Below are 23,335 nucleotides of genomic sequence, written 5' to 3' on the forward strand. Positions count from 1 at the left end.
CACTCCTATTCATCCATGACACATATAGGTTATACTGTGGTGTGTTTCTTGAATATAGTTTATGAATGGCATCCAAAACCTTGATTAACAGACCTTTTGATAATACATAACACACAATATCCCATATTTAATCAATTGGGGCATTCTTGAATTGCAGTGGCATTTGGGAATGGCATTTTGGGGAGAATGAAATACATTTTTCTAGTTGTTTTATTTATTTAAATGTATTTCAGAACATCTTCCTTTTCTATATCAAGTAATGTGGTAGATTTGAATTACTTTAAATATTTTTTACCATTATGATAATATTGTGCCACCAGTAGAAGTAGTAACACCAATGACGTTAACACCAATGACGTTAACACCAATGACGTTAACACCAATGACGTTAACACCAATGACGTTAACACCAATGACACATTTCATTAAAGATGTTCTTGAATGGAGATCTCAGATGCTCAAATCTAAGGTCATTAACCCTTTAAAGGGGCAATCAGCAGTTGCAACATACATTTTAGGACTTGTAAATGAATCATATGTACCTCAAGAGCTTAGTTCAACTGTCGTACCCCATCATGATCCAAAATATAGTATTGTTTATCTCCAATGTTTGTAAACAAACAACATTTAAACAAACACTATATAGCTTCAAAACATAGGTAAAACTATCATTTTGATATCATGGATGGTCAGTTCTTGCATCTATAGCTCTGTCTATTAATTTGAGTGGTTACATTTCTCCAGCCCCATCCCTCAGCTTTTTACCAAAGCAGGGGTGGTGAGACCACATTTTTATTGTTTCTTCTGCTGATTGCTGCTTTAAAATAATTTCCTGAAGCAATATGATTCATCATTTTGCTCACAATGTAATTTCCCTTCATTAAAATTGAGTAACTCCAATTATATTTTTTATTTAGACTATGGAATCAAAATCACAAATGGAATCATCAAATTATGTGATTAGATATTCATTTTCCTTCATAGCTAAGTTTCCCATTGGTGGAGATGCTCATGTTCCTTGTATATCTTTTACAGTGAATTCAGACCCCTTCCCTTTTCCACATTTTGTTACATTACAGCCTTATTTCTAAAATTGATTAAATAGATACAAGTTCTCATCAATCTACACACAATACCCCATACTGACAAAGCGAAAAGAGGTTTTTAGACATTTTTGCTCATGTATTTATTATACAAAACAGATATACCTTATTTACACAAATATTCAGACCCTTTGCAATGAGACGTGAAATTGAGCTCAGGTGCATCCTGTTTCTGTTGATCATCCTTGATGTTTCTACAACTTGATTGTGGTAAATGAAATTGTGTTCACAGATCTTGGGAAAGGTACCAAAAATGGCCTGCAGCATTGAAGGTACACAAAAACACAGTGGCCTCCATCATTCTTAAATGGAAGAAGTTTGAACCACAAAGACTCTTCCTAGAGTCCAACAGCAATCGGTGGAGAGGGGCCTTGGTCAGGGAGGTGACCAAGAACAGAGCATTTTGTCCTCCAAACACAACGAGTTGAGTTTTTACCAAAAAGTTATATTTTGGTTTCATCTGACCATATGACATTCTCCCAATCTTCTTCTCGATCATCCAAATTCTCTCTAGCAAACTTCAGATGGGCCTGGATATGTACTGGCTTAAGCAGGGGGACACGTCTGGCACTGCCGGATTAGTGTTACTGATGGTAGGCTTTGTTACTTTGGTCACAGCTCTCAGCAGGTCATTCACTAGGTCCCCCCGTGTGGTTCTGGGATTTTTGCTCACCGTTCTTGTGATCATTCTGACCCCACGGGGTGAGATCTTGCGTGGAGCCCCAGATTGAGGGAGATTATCAGTGGTCTTGTATGTCTTCCATTTCCTAATAATTGCTCCCACAGTTGATTTCTTCAAAACAAGCTGCTTACCTATTGCAGATTCAGTCTTCCCAGCCTGGTGCAGGTCTACAATTTTGTTTCTGGTGTCCTTTGACAGCTCTTTGGTCTTGGCCATTGTGGAGTTCAGATCTCCTCTAGAGCAGTGATGTTTTGGGGCTGTTGCTGGGCAACATTTTCTTTCAACTCCCTCCAAAGATTTTCTATGGGGTTGAGATCTGGAGACTGGCTAGGCCACTGCGGGACCTTGAAATGCTTCTTACGAGGCCACTCCTTCGTTGCCCGGGCGGTGTGTTTGGGATCATTGTCATGCTGAAAGACCCAGCCACGTTTCATCTTCAATGCCCTTGCTGATGGAAGGAGGTTTTCACTCAAAATCTCACGATACATGGCCCCATTCATTCTTTCCTTTACACGGATCAGTCGTCCTGGTCCCTTTGCAGAAAAACAGCCCCAAAGCATGATGTTTCCACCCCCATGCTTCACAGTAGGTATGGTGTTCTTTGGCTGCAACTCAGCATTCTTTGTCATCCAAATGCTCTCTAGTAAACTTCAGACGGGCCTGGACATGTACTGTACAGGATTTGAGTCCCTGGTGGCGTAGTGTGTTACTGATGGTAGGCTTTGTTACTTTGGTCCCAGCTCTCCGCAGGTCATTCACTAGGTCCCCCCGTGTGGTTCTGGGATTTTTGGGCTCTGTCTGGGCCACTCAAGGACATTCATACTTGTCCCGAAGCCACTCCTGCTTTGTCCGGGCTGTGTGGTCGTTCTCCTGTTGGAAGGTGAACCTTCGACCCAGTCTGAGGTCCTCCGTGCTCTGGAGCAGGTTTCCATCAAGGATCTCTCTGTACTTTGCTCCGTTCATCTTTCCCTCAATCCTGACTAGTCTCCCTGTCTCAACCTCTGAAAAACATCCCCACAGCATAATGCTGCCACCACCTTGCTTCACCGCAGGGATGGTGCCAGGTTTCCTCAAGACGTGATGCTTGGCTTTCAGCCAAAGAGTTAATTATTGGTTTCATCAGTCCAGAGAATCTTGTTTCTCATGGTCTGAGAGTCCTTTAGTTGCCTTTTAGTGATGAGTGGCTTCTGTCTGGTCACTCTACCATAAAGGCATAATTGTGGAGTGCTGCAGAGATGGTTGCCCTTCTGGAAGGTTCTCCCATCTCCAAAAAAAGGAACTCTGGAGCTCTGTCAGAGTGACCATCAGGTTCTTGGTCACCTCCTTGACTAAGGCCCTTCTTCCCAGATTGCTCAGTTTGGCCAGGTGGCCAGGTGGCCAGCTCTAGGAAGAGTCTTGAAGGTTCCAAACTTCTTCCATTTAAGAATGATGGAGGCCACTGTATTCTTGGGAACCTTCAATGCTGCATAAATGGTTTGGTACTCTTCCCCAGATTTAGGACTTGACACAATCCTGTCTTGGAGCTCTATGGACAATTCCTTTGTCCTCATGGCTTGGTCTTTGCTCTGACATGCACTGTCAACTGTGGGACCTTATATAGACAGGTGTGTGCCTTTACAGATCATGTCCAACCAATTGAAGTTACCACAGGTGGACTCCAATCATGTAGTAGAAACATATCAAGGATGATTAATGGAAACAGGATGCACCTGAGCTCAATTTTTAGTTTCATAGCAAAGGATCTGAATTCATATGTAAATATATTATGTTTTTAATAAATGTACATTTGCAAAAATGTTTTTGCTTTGTCATTATGGGGTATTGTGTGTAGAAAAAAGTATTTAATCCATTTTAGAAGAAGGCTGTAACGTAACAAAATGTGGATAAAGTCAAGGGTTCTGAACCCTTTCCGAATGCACTGTATCTAACATTCTAGTTCACATGATCTTCAAATCCAAGGTAATGAGGAAATATGCAGGCTTTTACTCCGCTATATATATTTGTGCTCCCTGTAAGTGTCTTGTACCATCACACTGTATGCTTGAAATAATGATTACAACATTGATTACAATATTGTGTTGTTGACCTTTGTTAAAATTAGTATCAGTATGTAGGATATCTGGTGGCAACCCCAATCATGTAATGTAATCACGCGCGCACGCACGCACGCACGCACGCACGCACACACACACACACGATAACATCTTACAGAACACATACTAACATTCTCAGTTTGGTAACATTTATTTATTTGTCACAAAACTACATTGATTACATTGCTGATTTCTACCATACACTGAGAGTGTATCTTGAAAAACTATTTCACTTATCTGTGATGCATGCTCTCTTTATTTTTTTAAATCAATAATTTGCATGTAGTTTAATCTGTGATTAATAAAGGGTGTTAAGATACAGGAGGTTCCCTGGTGGCGTTACTTTTTGGGGTTGTGATCCACCCCGTCCTCATCCACCCAGATCTTTTCTGTTTTAGCTACCTTCAACTCTTTGTCAGCAGTGAGGATGTAGGACTTGGGGTGACCCTCATTATACTCTGCCAGGAGGTTGTCCAGACCATAAATTGGGCCTTCCTCAGGACATGATTGAGTATTGTCATTTTCTACTTGGAAGCAAGTGACATAGAGGCTCTGAGGGAGGTTGGTCTTCTTAACGGTGCCATCCAGGATGAGAATGGAGTCGCCCTTGCTGAGATGACTTCCCTTGATGAGGTCACTGAGAGCCATCTCCTCTGACTTGTAGTAGAGACGCACTTTGCCGCCTGTAACGTTGGCAATGGTGATGCTGGGTACGACAGTTTTTTGGGAAGTTTTTGGTGAAGCTAGGAGAAAGAGAGAGAGTCATTGGACAGTACTACAATACATGTGGTTGTCGGTAATTAGGAGTTTGCTGAGAACACTGCTATGAGCAACAATAAACCATTGTTTATTTTGATGTATTTTTACACTGGGGTTGGAACCGAGCTGTGAAATGTGTATGTATATAGACATGTAATTACTTTATGCTTTGAAATGTCTAATATCAATGTGTGTTATAATCCCATGTGGAATGGTCACATGGCATAACAATAAAATATGAATGTATTTATTCATTCATTCATATATAGATTCCCTCCTGTTGGATTGGGTTACATACCGGAATGACTGGTGGTGTTGGTCTGGTCGCCAATGGAAAAATTTCCTGTCATATTGCCTGTTATTTTTTGGCCTGATATATTTTGGCCTGTTACGTGTTGGCTTTTGTCAACACGGTTGTCATTATGGCTGTCATTGTGACTGTCATTATGGCTGTCATTATTGCTGTGAGCATGTGAAGCAGCAGCATCATGTGAAGTATTCCCTCCCATTGCTGCTACGATAGAGAGGAGAGAAAGAGGGTAATTAAGGATTAAGTTGATTCAATTCAGTGGTGGAAAAAGTGTCATACTTGAGTAAAAGTAAAGATACCTTAATAGAAAATGACTCAAGTAAAAGTGACCCAGTAAAATACTACTTGAGTAAAAGTCTAAAAGTATTTGGGTTTTAAACATACTTTTTTATTCAAAGTAAAAGTATGAATCATTTCAATTTCCTTATATTAAGTAAACCAAATGGCACCTTTTCTTATTTCCATTTACACATAGCCAGGGGCACACTCCAACATTTACACAGACAGGGGCACACTCCAACATTTACAAAGAAAGCATATGTTTAGTGAGTACACCAGATCAGAGGCAGTAGGATGTTCTCTTCACAAGTGCATGAATTGGACAATTTTCCTGTCCTGCTAAGCATTCAAAATGTAACGAGTACTTTTGGGTGTCAGTGAAAATGTATGGAGTAAAATGTGCATGATTTTCTTTAGAAATGTAGTCAAGTAAAAGTTTACAAATAAGAGAAATAGTAGAGTACAGATACCACAAAAAAAGCCCTATGTAGTACTGTAAAGCATTTTTATTTAAGTACTTTACACCACTGACTAAATTAAATAATTTTCCTCATCCAAACTGTCCACATAAAGCACAGATCTCGAAAAGCAAAGTTTCACTGTGCAATTTATCATTATTAGTCACCATTGCACTAAGTGGCATTGCATGTCTTCTGTGATGTCTTGGTTCCATCTGCCAATTTAATGTTTTTAAAAGAGACACGGGTTGGTGTCAATCAGAATTGATTTGAGAATGGTGAAGGTTCATGAAGTTGGCAGACCCAAAGTACTTATCACAAATGCCTACTTTGCTAAGTTCACCATATTGTTCTCTGCTACTGTTTTTTTATATAGATTGGCATTAGGTGTTGTGTTCTTTCTACTACACAAACAGTAATAATCCTACTTGAAACGGAGGTAAGGTTAACTTTAGTTTATCGATCAAACTCAAATTCAAGCACAGAACATTCATGAGCAGGCGCAGTACTCAATTAGTATCAATGCTCTAGGTTCCACAGTAACAACAAAGTAGTGCCTACGATAAATTCTATATACCAGTATCACATTATATCACACGTAACAACTCCTCCCTTCCAGCTATCTTGTATTCCGTCAACATAAAAAGAGATATGCATGTAAATTCAACAACTCTAACAGTAACTAAAATAAGGCACTATTCAATTATTAAAACTAACAACACATTTGTTTTACAATGAAATAAAACTAGGTTGAGAACCAGTCAGTAGTTGTGGGACTCTGAGAAATGGTGGCTTCAACAGTCTCTTGAGGTGCAGTTTCATTACAGTGCCTATAATAATTATTCACACCCCTCTGACTATTTCCCATTTTTTTCAGTGTTACAAACAGGAACAAATCTGATTTAATAGGGATTTTGACTGATCTACACAAAATACCTTATGTCAAAGTGATAAAAAAAAAGAATAAACTGAAAACATTTAAAAACGAAACATCTTAGACAAATGTTACATAAGTGTTCAACCTCTTTGTTTTGGCAAGCTTAGTTCAGGGGAAAACATTTACTTTTAAAACATCTAAAAATAAGTTGCATTGACTCACTCTGTGTCCAATACGTTTTTGAAGAACAACCCCATCTCTGTACTGTACCCCATACACACAACATGCACCTCATGTACCCCATACACACAAAATGCACCTCATGTACCCCATATACACAACATGCACCTCATGTACCCCATACACACAACATGCACCTCATGTACCCCATACACACAAAATGCGCCTTGTGTACCCCATACACACAACATGCACCTCATGTACCCCATACACACAAAATGCGCCTTGTGTACCCCATACACACAACATGCGCCTCATGTACCCCATACACACAACATGCGCCTCATGTACCCCATACACACAACATGCGCCTCATGTACCCCATACACACAACATGCGCCTCATGTACCCCATACACACAACATGCACCTCATGTACCCCATACACACAACATGCACCTCATGTACCCCATACACACAACATGTGCCTCGTGTACCCCATACACACAGCATGCACCTCATGTACCCCATACACACAACATGCACCTCATGTACCCCATACACACAAAATGCGTCTTGTGTACCCCATACACACAACATGCGCCTCATGTACCCCATACACACAACATGCGCCTCATGTATCCCATACACACAACATGTGCCTCGTGTACCCCATACACACAGCATGCACCTCATGTACCCCATACACACAACATGCACCTCATGTACCCCATACACACAACATGCGCCTCATGTACCCCATACACACAACATGCGCCTCATGTACCCCATACACACAACATGCGCCTCGTACCCCATACACACAACATGCACCTCATGTACCCAATACACACAACATGCACCTCATGTACCCCATACACACAACATGCGCCTCATGTACCCCATACACACAACATGCGCCTCATGTACCCCATACACACAACATGCGCCCATGTACCTTTATACACACAACATGCGCCTCATGTACCCCATACACACAACATGCACCTCATGTACCCCATACACACAACATGCACCTCATGTACCCCATACACACAACATGTGCCTCGTGTACCCCATACACACAGCATGCACCTCATGTACCCCATACACACAACATGCACCTCATGTACCCCATACACACAAAATGCGTCTTGTGTACCCCATACACACAACATGCGCCTCATGTACCCCATACACACAACATGCGCCTCATGTATCCCATACACACAACATGTGCCTCGTGTACCCCATACACACAGCATGCACCTCATGTACCCCATACACACAACATGCGCCTCATGTACCCCATACACACAACATGCGCCTCATGTACCCCATACACACAACATGCGCCTCGTACCCCATACACACAACATGCACCTCATGTACCCCATACACACAACATGCACCTCATGTACCCCATACACACAACATGCGCCTCATGTACCCCATACACACAACATGCACCTCATGTACCCCATACACACAACATACGCCTCGTGTACCCCATAGACACAACGTGCGCCTCATGTACCCCATACACACAACATGTACCTCTTGTACCCCATACACACAACATATCTGTAAGGCCCCGTAGTCATCCTTGCTCAAGTAAGTCACTACACGCGCCTCAGAAATGGAGCTAGCGAAGCAGTTGCATCACCACCTTCTTACCAGAAAATGATCATGTGTCCCATTGGGTAATTTGTCATTTTCAATGATTAGTAATGTTTCCAGCTAGTCTGTATGAAAATAGACATGTCCGTTTTATATATGACATAATAATTAACAGAGTGCATCTTACACCCCCTTCCCCGTTGCCTCAAGATTAATGATTTTGTTTCCCTCCGGTGCGCAACTGTTTTGGTTCACTGCAGTTACAACATTTCTCCACTAGCTACCACAACCACAAAGCTAAAATTGGCCATTTTGTACATTTTCATGAAAACAAAAATTAAGGTAAGGGTTAGGCATAAGGTTAGCAGTGTGGTTAAGGTTAGGGTTGGGGTTGGGGTTAGGTAAGGTTTAAAATCAGATTTTAAGAAGAGAAATTGTTGAAATAGGCAGGGTTTATCACTTTGTGAATGCGGTAACTAGTGACGAAAGCATTATTCGCTGTTTAAAATGAAAAGGCAACTGAAAAAAATGTTTATCTACTTTGTTGTGCTGTTACATTTGTATTGTTGTTTCATGTCCAATGTGTTGTTGCATATCATTTTGCATATCATTTGAGTTGTGTGCGCCGAAGCTCTGCTTTGCTGGTTAAGTAATATCGACCAAATATACAAATTCTACCCTCGTTGCACCAAATATGTATGCCGCTCATACAAGTAAGCATCACTCAGATCTTCTCCCTAAATTCCCTTTCCCCTCCATGTCTCACTCACTTAATTGCGTTCTACCGCTCCCTCTACATGTACGTCCTGAGTATGCACACAAGCAACCTCCCATTATGCCTCCAGAAATTCATGCCTTTAAAAACGTATCTAACTGACGGGATACACAAGCTATATCCCTTGCCAAATTAAGACAGTTTTATCACAAATTATAAATGTACTGGTTGATTGAAGTAAAGAAATGTGTCAGTTTGTTATATCTGGAGTACTTCTCCTGTCTTATCCGGTGTCCTGTGTAAATTTAAGTATGCTCTCTCTAATTCTCTCTTTCTTTCTCTCTCTCGGAGGACCTGAGCCCTCAGGACTACCTGGCATGATGACTCTTTGCTGTCCCCAGTCCACCTGGCCGTGATGCTACTCCAGTTTCAACTATTCTGCCTGCAGCTATGGAATCCTGACCTGTTCACAGGACGTGCTACCTGTCCCAGACCTATTATTTGACCATGCTGGTCATTTATGAACATTTGAACATCTTGGCCATGTTCTGTTATAATCTCCACCCGGCACAGCCAGAAGAGGGCTGGCCACCCCTCATAGCCTGGTTCCTATCTAGGTTTCTTCCTAGATTTTGGCCTTTCTAGGGAGTTTTTCCTAGCCAACGTGCTTCAACACCTGCATTGCTTGCTGTTTGGGGTTTTAGGCTGGGTTTCTGTCCATTTAGCAAATTCCAATGAACAGGCAGATTCAACTAAATCGGACGTCTGTGTATTGAAAATAAGACAGATTTTGGTTTGTAACACTGAAAAAAGTTGTTATTCAACTCTGCCAAATGAGCCTGTTTCAAATGATCACTATTTCAGAGTAACTGTTCCAGGCAGGAGATGCGCATGTCTTCACACTGCCAACTTTTTATTTGGAAATATTTTCTATGATATATCTATTTTTTTCTTGATATATCTGACTTGTGCAAGGAACAAAGGACTATAAAATCCTGGTGTGTAACGTCGTTCATTATTGAAATGTCCACTCGGATATTTACAGCCATTTTTGATCATTTAAATGAATAGGCTACCCATTCATTCATGAAGAATATAACTTAGAAATGCATACATGGGTCTTCCCACTCAGTGTTGAAAAGCAACCTAACATAGGCAATAACATCATTACACTAAAACATATATTTGTAGATATTTGATTAATTAAGAGACGTAGCATCCAAAAATAAGACAAATCTAACAAATGATCAGATTAACAAAACAAGGCTATGCCACTGCAGTGGAGGCTGCTCTAGATACTGAGATCATATTACTCGGTATCATATTGATACAAGACTGACAGCGTCCCCTATTTCTGAGTATCTTGCTGAGGGGAGAACGCTTATAAAAGTGGAGGGAACGGCACAAATGGAATGGCATCAAACACCTGGAACTCATGTATTAGATGTATTTGATACCATTCCACTGATTCCGCTTCAGTTGTTACCACCAGCCCGTCCTCCCCAATTAAGGTGCCACCAACCTACAGCCCTAGTCTTCTACAGTTAAGCGCCTGCTCCATGATATAATATATAATATAATATTTTCAGATTATGGTTTCAAATGGCACTTTTTATTGACTGAATATATATGGGTCAATTTAGCAATTAGGATTTATCTGTAATGGTTCTAATGAATTAGACATTGTTTTTGCGAACTGTTGGCATATAGGCCTAGATAAATTTGCACATATTGTTTTATGTCCTTGTGTTCTAAAAATATATATATATTTTCATTTAAGGACTGGAGTTCAATTTCATTTGTGTCAGAACCTATGAACAAATAGTTGTGTTCTGTTCATAAATATGGATTCCTCCTGTGAAGAAACAGTGTAGAATTGCACGATATAAAAACAATCGTGATTTTTAAACCTAAACCTAAAGCGTGTATTTTAAATGATGTATTTACCTGTGTCTGTGTGTTCTTCCTGGGTGCGGTGGCGCGCTTGAAGATTGTAGTAATCAGGTGTTCTAGTGCAGAGTGGAGAGATGGCTCTGCTTTTATAGGGTAACGCTGACAGAGAGAGGGAGGGTGGGGAATTCTCAGCCCAATCCATTCCAGGTAAATGTTTACATTCCAAAGAACTGAAGAGGATGACTCAGTTCCAGAGAAGCTACGTGGGCGTCACAAGAGCAATATATTTGTCAAGTGCTAAAACGTATTAGATCTCAAAGGGCCATATCTTTAACTACACCCTTACAGGTAAATCACTGACAGTGTTTGTGCAGTGGTTCGTTCTCCTGTTTGTGTTGGAAGCCGAAGAGGCAGCGGGGTCAGTGGTAGGTGCCACTGTGCTGATGGCTGTGATGAGGTTGGAGCTCTGGCTGAAGGCTTTGCCACACATCTGGCATACATTGGGAATGCCAGGGGTGGCAGGGTAGCCTAGTGGTTAGAGTGTTGGACTAGTAACTGAAAGGTTGCAAGTTCAAATCCCCGAGCTGACAAAGTACAAATCTGTCGTTCTGCCCTTGAACAGGCAGTTAACCCGCTGTTCCTAGGCTGTCTTTGAAAATAAGAATTTGTTCTTTACTGACTTGCCTAGTAAAATAAAGGTTAAAAAAAAATAATAATCTGGGATAGGAAACCAGAGGTGTAAAGTTCACTATTTTATAAGTTCAAGGGGCAGTGCGGTTGTTATGGTGTTAAAAATCCATATTGACGATGGCCGTCTTTTCCACATGTACAGTGCCTTGCGAAAGTATTCGGCCCCCTTGAACTTTGCGACCTTTTGCCACATTTCAGGCTTCAAACATAAAGATATAAAACTGTATTTTTTTATGAAGAATCAACAACAAGTGGGACACAATTATGAAGTGGAACAAAATTTATTAACAAATTAACAAAACTTTTTTAACAAATCAAAAACTGAAAAATTGGGCATGCAAAATTATTCAGCCCCTTTACTTTCAGTGCAGCAAACTCTCTCCATGAGTTCAGTGAGGATCTCTGAATGATCCAATGTTGACCTAAATGACTAATGATGATAAATACAATCCACCTGTGTGTAATCAGGTCTCCGTATATATGCACCTGCACTGTGATAGCATCATGAAGAACAAGGAACACACCAGGCAGGTCCGAGATACTGTTGTAGAAGAAGTTTAAAGCCGGATTTGGATACAAAAAGATTTCCCAAGCTTTAAACATCCCAAGGAGCACTGTGCAAGCGATAATATTGAAATGGAAGGAGTATCAGACCACTGCAAATCTACCAAGACCTGGCCGTCCCTCTAAACTTTCAGCTCATACAAGGACAAGACTGATCAGAGATGCAGCCAAGAGGCCCATGATCACTCTGGATGAACTGCAGAGATCTACAGCTGAGGTGGGACACTCTGTCCATAGGACAACAATCAGTCATATATTGCACAAATCTGGCCTTTATGGAAGAGTGGCAAGAAGAAAGCAATTTCTTAAAGATATCCATAAAAAGTGTTGTTTAAAGTTTGCCATAAGCCACCTGGGAGACACACCAAACATGTGGAAGAAGGTGCTCTGGTCAGATGAAACCAAAATTGAACCTTTTGGCAACAATGCAAAACATTATGTTTGGCATAAAAGCAACACAGCTCATCACCCTGAACACACCATCCCCACTGTCAAACATGGTGGTGGCAGCATCATGGTTTGGGCCTGCTTTTCTTCAGCAGGGACAGGGAATATGGTTAAAATTGAAGGGAAGATGGATGGAGCCAAATACAGGACCATTCTGGAAGAAAACCTGATGGAGTCTGCAAAAGACCTGAGACTGGGACGGAGATTTGTCTTCCAACAAGACAATGATCCAAAACATAAAGCAAAATCTACAATGGAATGGTTTAAAAATAAACATATCCAGGTGTTAGAATGGCCAAGTCAAAGTCCAGACCTGAATCCAATCGAGAATCTGTGGAAAGAACTGAAAACTGCTGTTCACAAATGTTCTCCATCCAACCTCACTGAGCTCGAGCTGTTTTGCAAGGAGGAATGGGAAAAATGTCTCTCGATGTGCAAAACTGATAGAGACATACCCCAAGCGACTTACAGCTGTAATAGCAGCAAAAGGTGGCGCTACAAAGTATTAACTAAAGGGGGCTGAATAATTTTGCATGCCCAATTTTTCAGTTTTTGATTTGTTAAAAAAGTTTGCAATATCCAATAAATGTCGTTCCACTTCATGATTGTGTCCCACTTGTTGTTGATTCTTCACAAAAAAATACAGTTTTATATCTTTATGTTTGAAGCCTGAAATGTGGCAAAAGGTCGCAAAGTTCAAGGGGCTGAATACTTCCGCAAGGCACTGTCTATAATTTATCCTAGGCACTACTTTGTTGTTATTGTGGAACCTAGAGCATTGATACTAATTGAGTACTGCACCTGCTCATGAATGTTCTGTGCTTGAACTTGAGTTTGATCATGAACTAAAGTTAACATTACCTCCGTTTCAAGTAGGATTATTACTGTTTGTGTAGTAGAAAGAACACCACCTAATGCCAATATATTTTAAAAAAACTGTAATAGAAAATAATGTACAATATGGCGAACTTAGCAAACTAGGCATTTGTGGTAAGTTCATGGGGTAAGTACATGCACCTTCACCATTCTCAAATAAATTCTGAATTGACACCAACTCTTGTCTTATTTAAAGACTTACAATTAGCATAAGGACCAAGACATCGCAAAATAAATGCAATGCCACTTAGCGCAATGGTGACTAATAACGATAAATTGCACAGATACACTTTGCTTATCGAGACCTGTGCTTTATGTGGACAGTTTGGATGAGGAATATTCTTTAATTTATTCAGTGGTGTAAAGTACTTAAGGAAAAATCATTTAAAGTAGTACTTATGACATTTTGGGGGTATCTGTACTTTACTATTTATATATATTTTTTACTTCACTACATTTATAATGAAAATAATGTACTTTTTACTTCATGAATTTTCCCTGACACCCAAAAGTACTTGCTACATTTTGAATGCTTAGCAGGACAGGAAAATTCATACCCTTGTCAAGAGAACTGCCTCTGATCTGGCGGACTCACTAAACACACTTCGTTTGTAAATGTTATCTAAGTGTTGGAGTGTGCCCCTGGCTATCTGTAAAATAACCAATTGGTGGCATCTGGTTTGCTTAATATGATGAATTTAAAATTAATTACACTTTTACTTTTGATAAATAAGTATATTTTAGCAATTACATTTACTTTTGATACTTAAATATATTTGAAACCAAATTCTCTTAGGCTTTTACTCAAGTAGTATTTTACTGGATAATTTGAGTCATTTTTTATTAAGGTATCTTTACTTTTACTCAAGAATGACAAATGGGTCATTTTTCCACCACTGAATTGAATTAACTTAACCCTTAATTACCCTCTTTCTCTCCCCCTCTCTTTCTCTCCCCCTCTCTTTCTCTCCCCCTCTCTTTCTCTCCCCTTCTCTTTCTCTCCCCCTCTCTTTCTCTTCACCCCTCTTTCTCTCCCCCTCTCTTTCTCTCCCCCTCTCTTTCTCTTCACCTCTCTTTCTCTCCCCTCTCTTTCTCTCCCCTTCTCTTTCTCTCCTCTCTCTATTGTTGCAGCAATGGATTGTGCTTCAACTGATGTCACTTCACATACCAACAGCCAAAGCGTCTGCAATAAAAAGAAAATGTGTTGCCAAATGTCCAACTGAATCAGACTAAAACATGTCAGGCCAATACATATCAGGTCAAAATGTATCAGGCAATGTGAGCGGAAGTATTTCCATTGGCAACCAGGCCAATAACACCAGTCGTACCGGTATGTAACCCTATCCAGCGGGAGGGAATCAAATATATGAATGAATAAATACATCAATTCATATTGTATTGTTTTGTGGTCATTCAACATGGGAATATAACACACATTGATATTAGACATTTCAAAGCATAAAGTAAGTACATGTCCATATACATACACATTTCACAGCTCAGTTCCAGCAACAGCATAAAAAAAATGGTTTAGTGTTGCTCATAGCAGTGTTCTATGCAAACTCCTAATACTGACAACCACATTTATTTCAGCACTATCCAATGACTCTCTCTCGTTCTTAGCTTAACCAACAACTCCCAGAAAAACTGTCGCACTCAGCATCCCCATAGCCAACATAACAGGTGGCAAAGTGGGTCTCTACTGCAAGGCAGAGATGATTGGCTCTCTGTGACCTCATCGAGGGGAGTCAACTCAGGAAGGGCCACTCCATTCTCATCCTGGAAAACACCTTTAAGAAGACCCTCTTCCTCCTCTATGTCGCTGGCTTCCAAGTAGAAAGTGACAATACACACAGATTAAACTACATACAAATTATTGATTCAAAATAAAGAGAGAATAAATCCCAGACACGTGAAAAAGTGCTACAAGATATACTTGGATTGTATGGTCGAATTCAGCAATTTAATCAATGTAGGTTTTTGACAAAAAAAAAAAAATGTAACCAAACTGAGAGAATGTTAGTATGTGTCATGTTACATGTTATTATGTGTTTGTGTGTGTGTGTGATAACATTACATGTTTGGGGTTGTCACCAGATATCCTACATACTGATACTAATTTTAACAAAGGTCAACAACACAATGTTGTAATCAACGTTTTATTTCTAAGGTTGTAGTCATGTTATTTCAAGCATACAGTGTGATGGTGCAAGACACTTACAGGGAGCACAAATATATATAGCAGAGACAAAATCTGCACATTTCCTCATTACATTGGTTTTGAAAATCATTTGAACTAGAATGTTAGATAAATGCATTGATTCCCAACTAAAGGTTTGATGATTAGTTGAATCAAGTGTGTTACTGCTAAGGAAATGACTAAAATACAACTACTTTCACGCCACATGTGTAATGCCCGAGGTGTAGTGGAGGAAGGAGTCAGACGCCGACCAGGTGAAAACAGATGCCACTCAAAACAAATGCCCCAAAACACAGGGGAATTAAACAGTCCCAAAAAAACAGCTCACGTACACGAACAACCGTGACATACTTGCGTGTACAAAGAGTACAAATAAAACAATCCCACACACCCAGCAGGTGGCTCAGCTGGCTAACAAAGCCCAACTAATAAACCTAATTAACAACAGGTGTAACTAATAAACAGACAAGGAGGAAAAGATCAGTGGCAGCTAGTAGGCCGGTGACGACGACCGCCGAGCGCCACCCGAACGGGAAAGGGAGCCACCTTCGGTAGGAGTCGTGACAACATGGCTCTGTCCACCCACCCTACAATTCTGGAAAGAAACCATACACAAACTGTCCACCCTTTTGGGTCACAGCATTCCACTCTCCCCATCCTTCTGCCTTCTTGGAGAACATCAGTCCATTTTTATTGCCTTAAAATATCGCCAATATTACTCAACTAGAAAAACAGGAACCAAGTGTGTTTGTCAATGGATTAACCTCCTCACAGACCACATCACAATGGGAAAAATTACAGCATCCACCAAAGACGAAATTCAAACCTTATACGGAAACTGGACCCCACTCCTCAACTCCTTGCAGCTACAGATGAGCTGATCCCACCCTAGTGTTTCCTCTAACACCCAAGTTGCCATTAATATTTATTTGTATACATTATATGGAGCAGCAGTTGAAAGGTACAATGTTTAATAGTTGGAAAATGTTGTAGTCAGGTCCATCATTATTTGGTACTCTTGAAAAAGGTTAGCAAAATATACTGAGCTATATTGAATGCAATTTTGGGGGGGAAATTGTATTCTTTTAAACTACCTGTTTTGAATACTCCAGCACACTCCCCTGCAAGGTTAATTACACTGAGACTTTAAAGAGAGAACACGTTGGGAGGAATTTTATATCGTTGGGAGGATCTTTCCAGATCCTTTATATCCTTTGTCTACTCTTATAGACTGCCCTCTTCAATTAAAACCACTGGTTTTTAAGGGCTCAAGTCCAGAAACTGAGATGGCCATTTCAAAATGTTGATTTTGTGGTCAATTCACCATTTCTTTGTGGATTTTGATTAGTGCTTGGGGTCACTGTCTCGCTGGAAGATCCACTTGCTGCCAAGTGTCAGCCTCCTGGCAGTGACAACCAGGTTTTTGGCTAAAATGTCCTGGTACTGGGTAAATTGTATGATGTCGTTGACCTTAACTGGGCCCCCTGGACCATAGGAAGCAAAATAGCCCCATAACATCAAAGATCCACCCCTATTTTTTACCGTATGTATGAGCTATATTTCTGCAAATGTTTCTGTTTTTCAACGTCAAACCCGTCACTGGTGTGCGATGCCAAAGACCGCTATTTTCATGTCGTCTGACCATTGCTCTGGTTCCAATCCAAGTGTCAATGCCGTGTCAATGCCAGGCAGTGCTATGGTCAGATGACAGAAGGCTATGGCCGTGTTATTCACAGAATAATTCCCGGGTTCTCATGTTTTATTTACTTGAGTATTTGTATGATTTATTTGATACAGTCTTTTTGTTTTAATTTTTATGAAGGGTGCCAATAATTATGGTCCTGACTGCATATACTGTGAATGTATTGGTACTGAACAGCGATAGAGCAACCTATTGAACCCAGATCTCAAAGCCCAAAGGCAAACTCGCTTCCCACTGTCCCCACGCATCACTCTACCAAGTCCCTCAAGTGTACACATCTCTCCAATAACCTCACAGTCACCACCCCACTCTGACACCAGTGTAGCGAACAACATTGTAACATCCCTTGTGGGTGCAAAATCCAAGTTTTCCAGACAGTAAGAAAACCCCTGCACCAATAGGGTTAACCAACTAAGGGAAGATTCAAACAAGCCTACGTAAGCAACAGTATTTAACATAGATTACATTGCTACATATTTCTATTGTCCTACAACATGGGAGATGGAAATGTCTTGTTGTTTAAGGAAGTGGACGAGTAAACCACTGGAGAGGACAACTCCGATGATATTGTTGCCAGCGCTAAACGGAACAGCAAGGCTGAAGGTAAATTTTTCAGAACATTATAATTAAATGTGTATACAACCGTTGTATGGTCTCTTTCACCAGGTCACAAACAGTTGTTTTGTTAACATGACAATACGTATTTTGTGCTATATGTGAAATATAAAACGTTTTTCAATAACATTTCTATTCTTGTGTCTGGACCTCATTACTGCAAATATACAGTTGGAAGTTTACATACACCTTAGTCAACTACATTTAAACTCAGTTTGTCACAATTCCTGACATTTAATCCGAGTAAAAATCCCCTGTTTTCTGTCAGTTAGGATCACGACTTTATTTTAAGAATGTGAAATGTCAAAATAATAGTTGAGAGAATGATTTATTTCATCCTTTATTTCTTTCATCACATTCCCTGTGGGTCATAAGTTTAAATACACTCAATTCATATTTGGTAGCATTGCCTTTAAATTGTTTAATTTGGTTCAAATGTTTCGGGTAGCCTTTCACAAGCTTCCCACAATAAATTGGGTGAATTTTGGCCCATTCCTCCTAACAGAGCTGGTGTAACCGTGTCAGGTTTGTAGGCCTCCTTGCTCACACACTCTTTTTCAGTTCTGCCCACAAATCTTCTATAAGATTGAGGTCAGGGCTTTGTAATGGCCACTCCAATACCTTGACTTTGTTGTCCTTAAGCCATTTTGCCACAGATTTGGAAGTATGTTTGGGGTCATTGTCCATTTGGGTGACCCATTTGCGACCAAGCTTTAACTTCCTGACTAATGTCTTGAGACATTGCTTCAATATATCCACATAATTTTTCTGCCTCATGATGCCATCTATATTGTGAAGTGCACCAGTGCCTCCTGCAGCAAAGCACCCCACAACATGATGCTGCCACCCCCGTTCTTCACTGTTGGGATGGTGTTCTTCAGCTTGCAAGCTTCCCCCTTTTTCCTCCAGACATAACAATGATCATTATGGCCAAACAGTTCTATTTTTGTTTCATCAGACCAGAGGACATTTCTCCAAAAAGTACAATCTTTGTCCCCATGTGCAGCAAACTTTTTAATGGCGGTTTTGGAGCAGATTCTTCTTCCTTACTGAGTGGCCTTTCAGGTCGTTTTTCTTTGGATATACATACTTTTGTATCTGTTTCCTCCAGCATCTTCACAAGGCCCTTTGCTGTTGTGCTGGGACTGATTTTCACTTTTCGCACCAAAGTACGTTCATCTCTAGGAAACAGAATACGTCTCCTTCCTGAGCGGTATGACGGTTGCGTGGTTCCATGGTGTTTATACTTGCGTACTATTGTTTGTACAGATGAACGTGGTACCTTCAGGTGTTTGGAAATTGCTCCCAAGGATGAACCAGACTTGTGGAGGTCTACAATTTTTCTTTCTGAGGTCTTGGCTGATTTCTTTTGATTTTCCCATAATGTCAAGCACAGAGGCACTGAGTTTGAAGGTAGGCCTTGAAATACATCCACAGGTACACCTCCAATTGACTCAAATGATGTCTCAAATTAGCCTATCAGAAGCTTCTAAAGCCATGACATCATTTTCTGGAATTTTCCATGCTGTTTAAAGGCACTGTCAACTTAGTGTATGTAAACTTATGACTTAAACTGTATATATTTATTTTCAATAGATGAAGTTTCAAGGCTTTTTGTTGTGTATAATAACCAAACAAGGTCAAGGTGTCAACCACGGATCACCCAAACAAACCCACTTTCCACTTACGGAAAGACACAACTACTGTCCTAAGCAGGGTTGGCAAAGAGCACCTCCAGTGAGTGGGGTTGGGTGAGAGGCGCCTGAACTTTCGAGGTATCTGACATCAGTTGTTAGACAAAAGAGAGCCCTCAACCATACATTTAAAGTCAATCAACAGAGTGAACCAAATTGTTTTGTGCAGTATTGTGAGAATTTGATTTATGGTGTGCATAGGCATGCACAAATCTAAGTTTTAGAACGTATTACTTTAATGTATAGGGAGTTTCTTGTTGATTTATGAAGAGATTTTTGCATATTTGAATAAAATTTGCATAGTGTATAATACTGACCCTAGATCGGCACCCATACTCTGAGAAGCCTGGTAACTTCTGTGGCTATTAAATATGAAATCCTACTCATGTGATTAAAGTAATCTGGGCATGTAGTTATCAAGTTTCTCAGAGTACAGGTGTTGATCTAGGGTCAGTTTTGCTATCTAGCAAAGGATGAGGATAGAATATAGACAGGGGAAATGTGATCATAGATCTGCACCAAAGTGCAAGAAGCTGGCCAGCTGGCCCAGATATCACACCATTTTGAAGGTCCTGTCAGTTAGAAATGTACACTCACCGGCCACTTTATTAGGTACACCTAAGTGTTACCACAAATAGCCTGCTCCTTTGAACAGCGAATAATGTGGCTGCCTGCAACTCAATATATAGAGTAGAGAGCTTTAGTTGTTGTTCGACCAAACATTAGAATGGGAAAGATGCGTAATCTAAGCTACTTTGACCGTGGTATGAATGTTTGTTGGTGCCACACATGGTGGTTCCTGCATCTCAAAAACAGCTGTCCTCCTAGGATTTGTACCTACTAGTGTCTAGAATTGACAGAGAACGGTGCGATAAATGAGTGGCAGTTCTGTGGTCAAAAACACCTTGTTAATGAGAGAGGTCAGAGGAGAATGTCCAGACTCATTCAAGCTAATAGAAAGGTCACAAATGCTCAAATAACAGCTGTTTAAAGCAGTGGTGTGCCGAAGGGCATCTCTTAAAGTACAACACCGTGAATAATTCAGGCTGTTGTGGAGGCAAAAGGGGGTCCTATCCAGTACTCGATAGGTGTACCTAATAAAAAGTGTATATAATTATAAAAATCAGGTTTGCAAGTTATATATATTTTTTGCTATTATCTCACAAGTAATCAAGAAAGCTCACAAGAATGTGTGGAGTTCCTTTTAACTTAGTTGAGAGAGTTGAGAGTTCGAGTTGCTGAAAATTTCTGGAACTACACGGAGCCGTCATCTTATACCTGTCCCAAATTTCTGCCACAACCCCACCCAGAGTCTTCTCTGGATTTTTTGTATGTGTTAATGTCATTTTCTCAACAATTAGGAACTGAATGATTCAGTTGTTGCTCAATGTGAACCCCTGATACAATGCCTAAACTGTGGAGAACAACTGCCCTTTGCACAAATAAGACAACACAGTGAAGCCTGCTAAAGGGTAATGCTCTGAATGTGAAGTTAATCATGGGGATGTTGGGGAAATATGATATTCTCTATTCATGGAAGGTGCACTCATCATTACAAGTTATGGTATGGCCATGTTGCACATCAACAACAGAACTCTTGAGTCGTTTCATACTTTATTAGTTTAGATGTGCAATAGGCACAATTTAATTGAGCCATTATGGGTGTTCATTTCTTGGTTCAATGTTGCTGTACATTTCTTTATGATAAAGACCGATAATTATAACAATCCACTTCACAATCAGGCTGGCAGCTGTTGTAGTGGGGTGTTATGAAAATGTTCTGTTTAGATAACTGTTAGTATCTAATATCTCATTGGCTAAACTCTTCAAGTCAATCACAGGTTGAAAGGGAGGGAGCGAATGAAAGGGAGAATGAAGGTGCAGCTGTCCCTAGAGCCAATGGGACACGTGCCTCCACCGGTCAGTATCCAGTTGTAGATTTGGAAATGGAGCAGTGTCTGGAGATAGGATCAGATGAGGGTTCGTATTCTGAAGGTTTACAGATCAGTTTTAAGGGATACGTCATTTAGCACAACTTAGGGCTAATTATTAATGTTACGATTTTCAGGTATAGTACTTTAATACGATACATTTTATTTGTATTCAATCGCCTTTCATTGCAAACACTTACATTCAATGCACTAACACTCACCTCGTGAAAATGGTGTGGACATAATGATGCATACTCATTATCTTATATTTTTAATATCAACAGGAAGTTAATCTGGCACTTCAGCAGCAAGTGGTCCAGTATACCCCGTTGATGGTAAGTACAATGTCAACGTTCAGAAGAACATCAACTGTCTATGATGGTAAAAGTTTACACAAACATCTATTTACTTGTCACTCCTCATTGGACTGCTAATTCTTGCACGTTCAGTGAATCATTTTATTTGAATTGAATTTACAGTTTAAAAAAAACATTTTTTTAAAACCTTTATTTAACTAGGCAAGTCAGTTAAGAACATATTCCTATTTACAATTACCTTGTCAGCTTGGGGATTCGATCTAGCACCCTTGCGGTTACTGGCCCAAAGCTCTAACCACTAGGCATTTCACCACTGCAGACGCATTGCACCTGTAAAGTGAGCAACAATAAGCAGTGCAGCGTTATCCTTTCAAAATAAAAGTTTTGGTGCGGTGTTACCTTTCATATTTTTTCATTTAATTTTTTTATTCTTGCACAGTCCTGCGACCCTTTAAATTCCGATCCCAGTTGATAATCACTGATCTAAAATGTAATTATATGCTGTCCATTCACTGGTATTAAGGGGCCTGGGGGGGAACCATGAAAAACAGCCCCAGACCATTATTCTTCCTAAACTAAACTTAACAGTTGGCACTAGCATTGGGACAGGTAGAGATCTCCTGGCATCCAGCGAAGCCAGCTTCGTCTGTCGAACTGCCAGATAGTGAAGCGTAATTAATCACTCTAGAAGACATGTTTCAACTGCTCCAGAGTCCAATGGCAGCAAGCTTTACACCACTCCAGCCGACGCTTGGCATTGCGATCTTAGTCTTGTGTGCGGCTGCTCGGTCATGGAAACCCATTTCATGAAGCTCCCGACGAACAGTTATTGTGCTGACATTGCTTCCAGAGGCAGTTTGGAACTCGGTAGTAAATGTTACAGACGATTTTTATGTGATTCAACCCTTGGCAGTCCTGTTCTGTGAGCTTGTGTGGCCTACCACTTCGCAGCAGAGCCATTGTTGCTCCTAGACGTTTCCACTTTTTTTGCAGTATTACTTTAGTGCCTTGTTGCAAACACAATGCATGTTTTGGTATATTTTTATTTTGTACAGCCTTCCTTCTTTTTGCTATATCAATTAGGTTAGTATTGTGGAGTAACTACAATGTCGTTCGATCCATACTTAGTTTCCTCCTATCACCGCTATTAAACTCTGTAAGTGCTTTAAAGTCACCATTGGCCTCACGGTGAAATCCCTGAGCAGTTTCCTTCCTCTCTGGCAACTGAGTTAAGAAGGATGCCTGTATGTTTGTAGTGACTGGGTGTATTGAAACACTATCCAAAGGGATATTCAATGTTTGTTTTTTTTACCCATCTATCAACAGGTGCC

General features: G+C 40.3%; 1 protein-coding gene across 1 annotated transcript; it reads right to left on the reverse strand.

The window, feature by feature from the left end:
• Positions 1-4,010: 4,010 nt before the first annotated feature.
• On the reverse strand, positions 4,011-11,079 carry LOC124028933. The gene is made up of 3 exons (XM_046340829.1): positions 11,023-11,079; positions 4,936-5,151; positions 4,011-4,621 (listed from the first exon to the last, which is right to left on the reverse strand). The coding sequence occupies exons 2-3, from the start codon at positions 5,144-5,146 to the stop codon at positions 4,218-4,220; spliced, it is 615 nt and encodes a 204-aa protein (XP_046196785.1). The 5' UTR covers positions 5,147-5,151; positions 11,023-11,079; the 3' UTR covers positions 4,011-4,217.
• Positions 11,080-23,335: the final 12,256 nt, after the last annotated feature.

This window comes from Oncorhynchus gorbuscha, unplaced genomic scaffold (genome assembly GCF_021184085.1).
Source record: "Oncorhynchus gorbuscha isolate QuinsamMale2020 ecotype Even-year unplaced genomic scaffold, OgorEven_v1.0 Un_scaffold_5058, whole genome shotgun sequence".
Taxonomy (NCBI): Eukaryota; Metazoa; Chordata; class Actinopteri; order Salmoniformes; family Salmonidae; genus Oncorhynchus; species Oncorhynchus gorbuscha.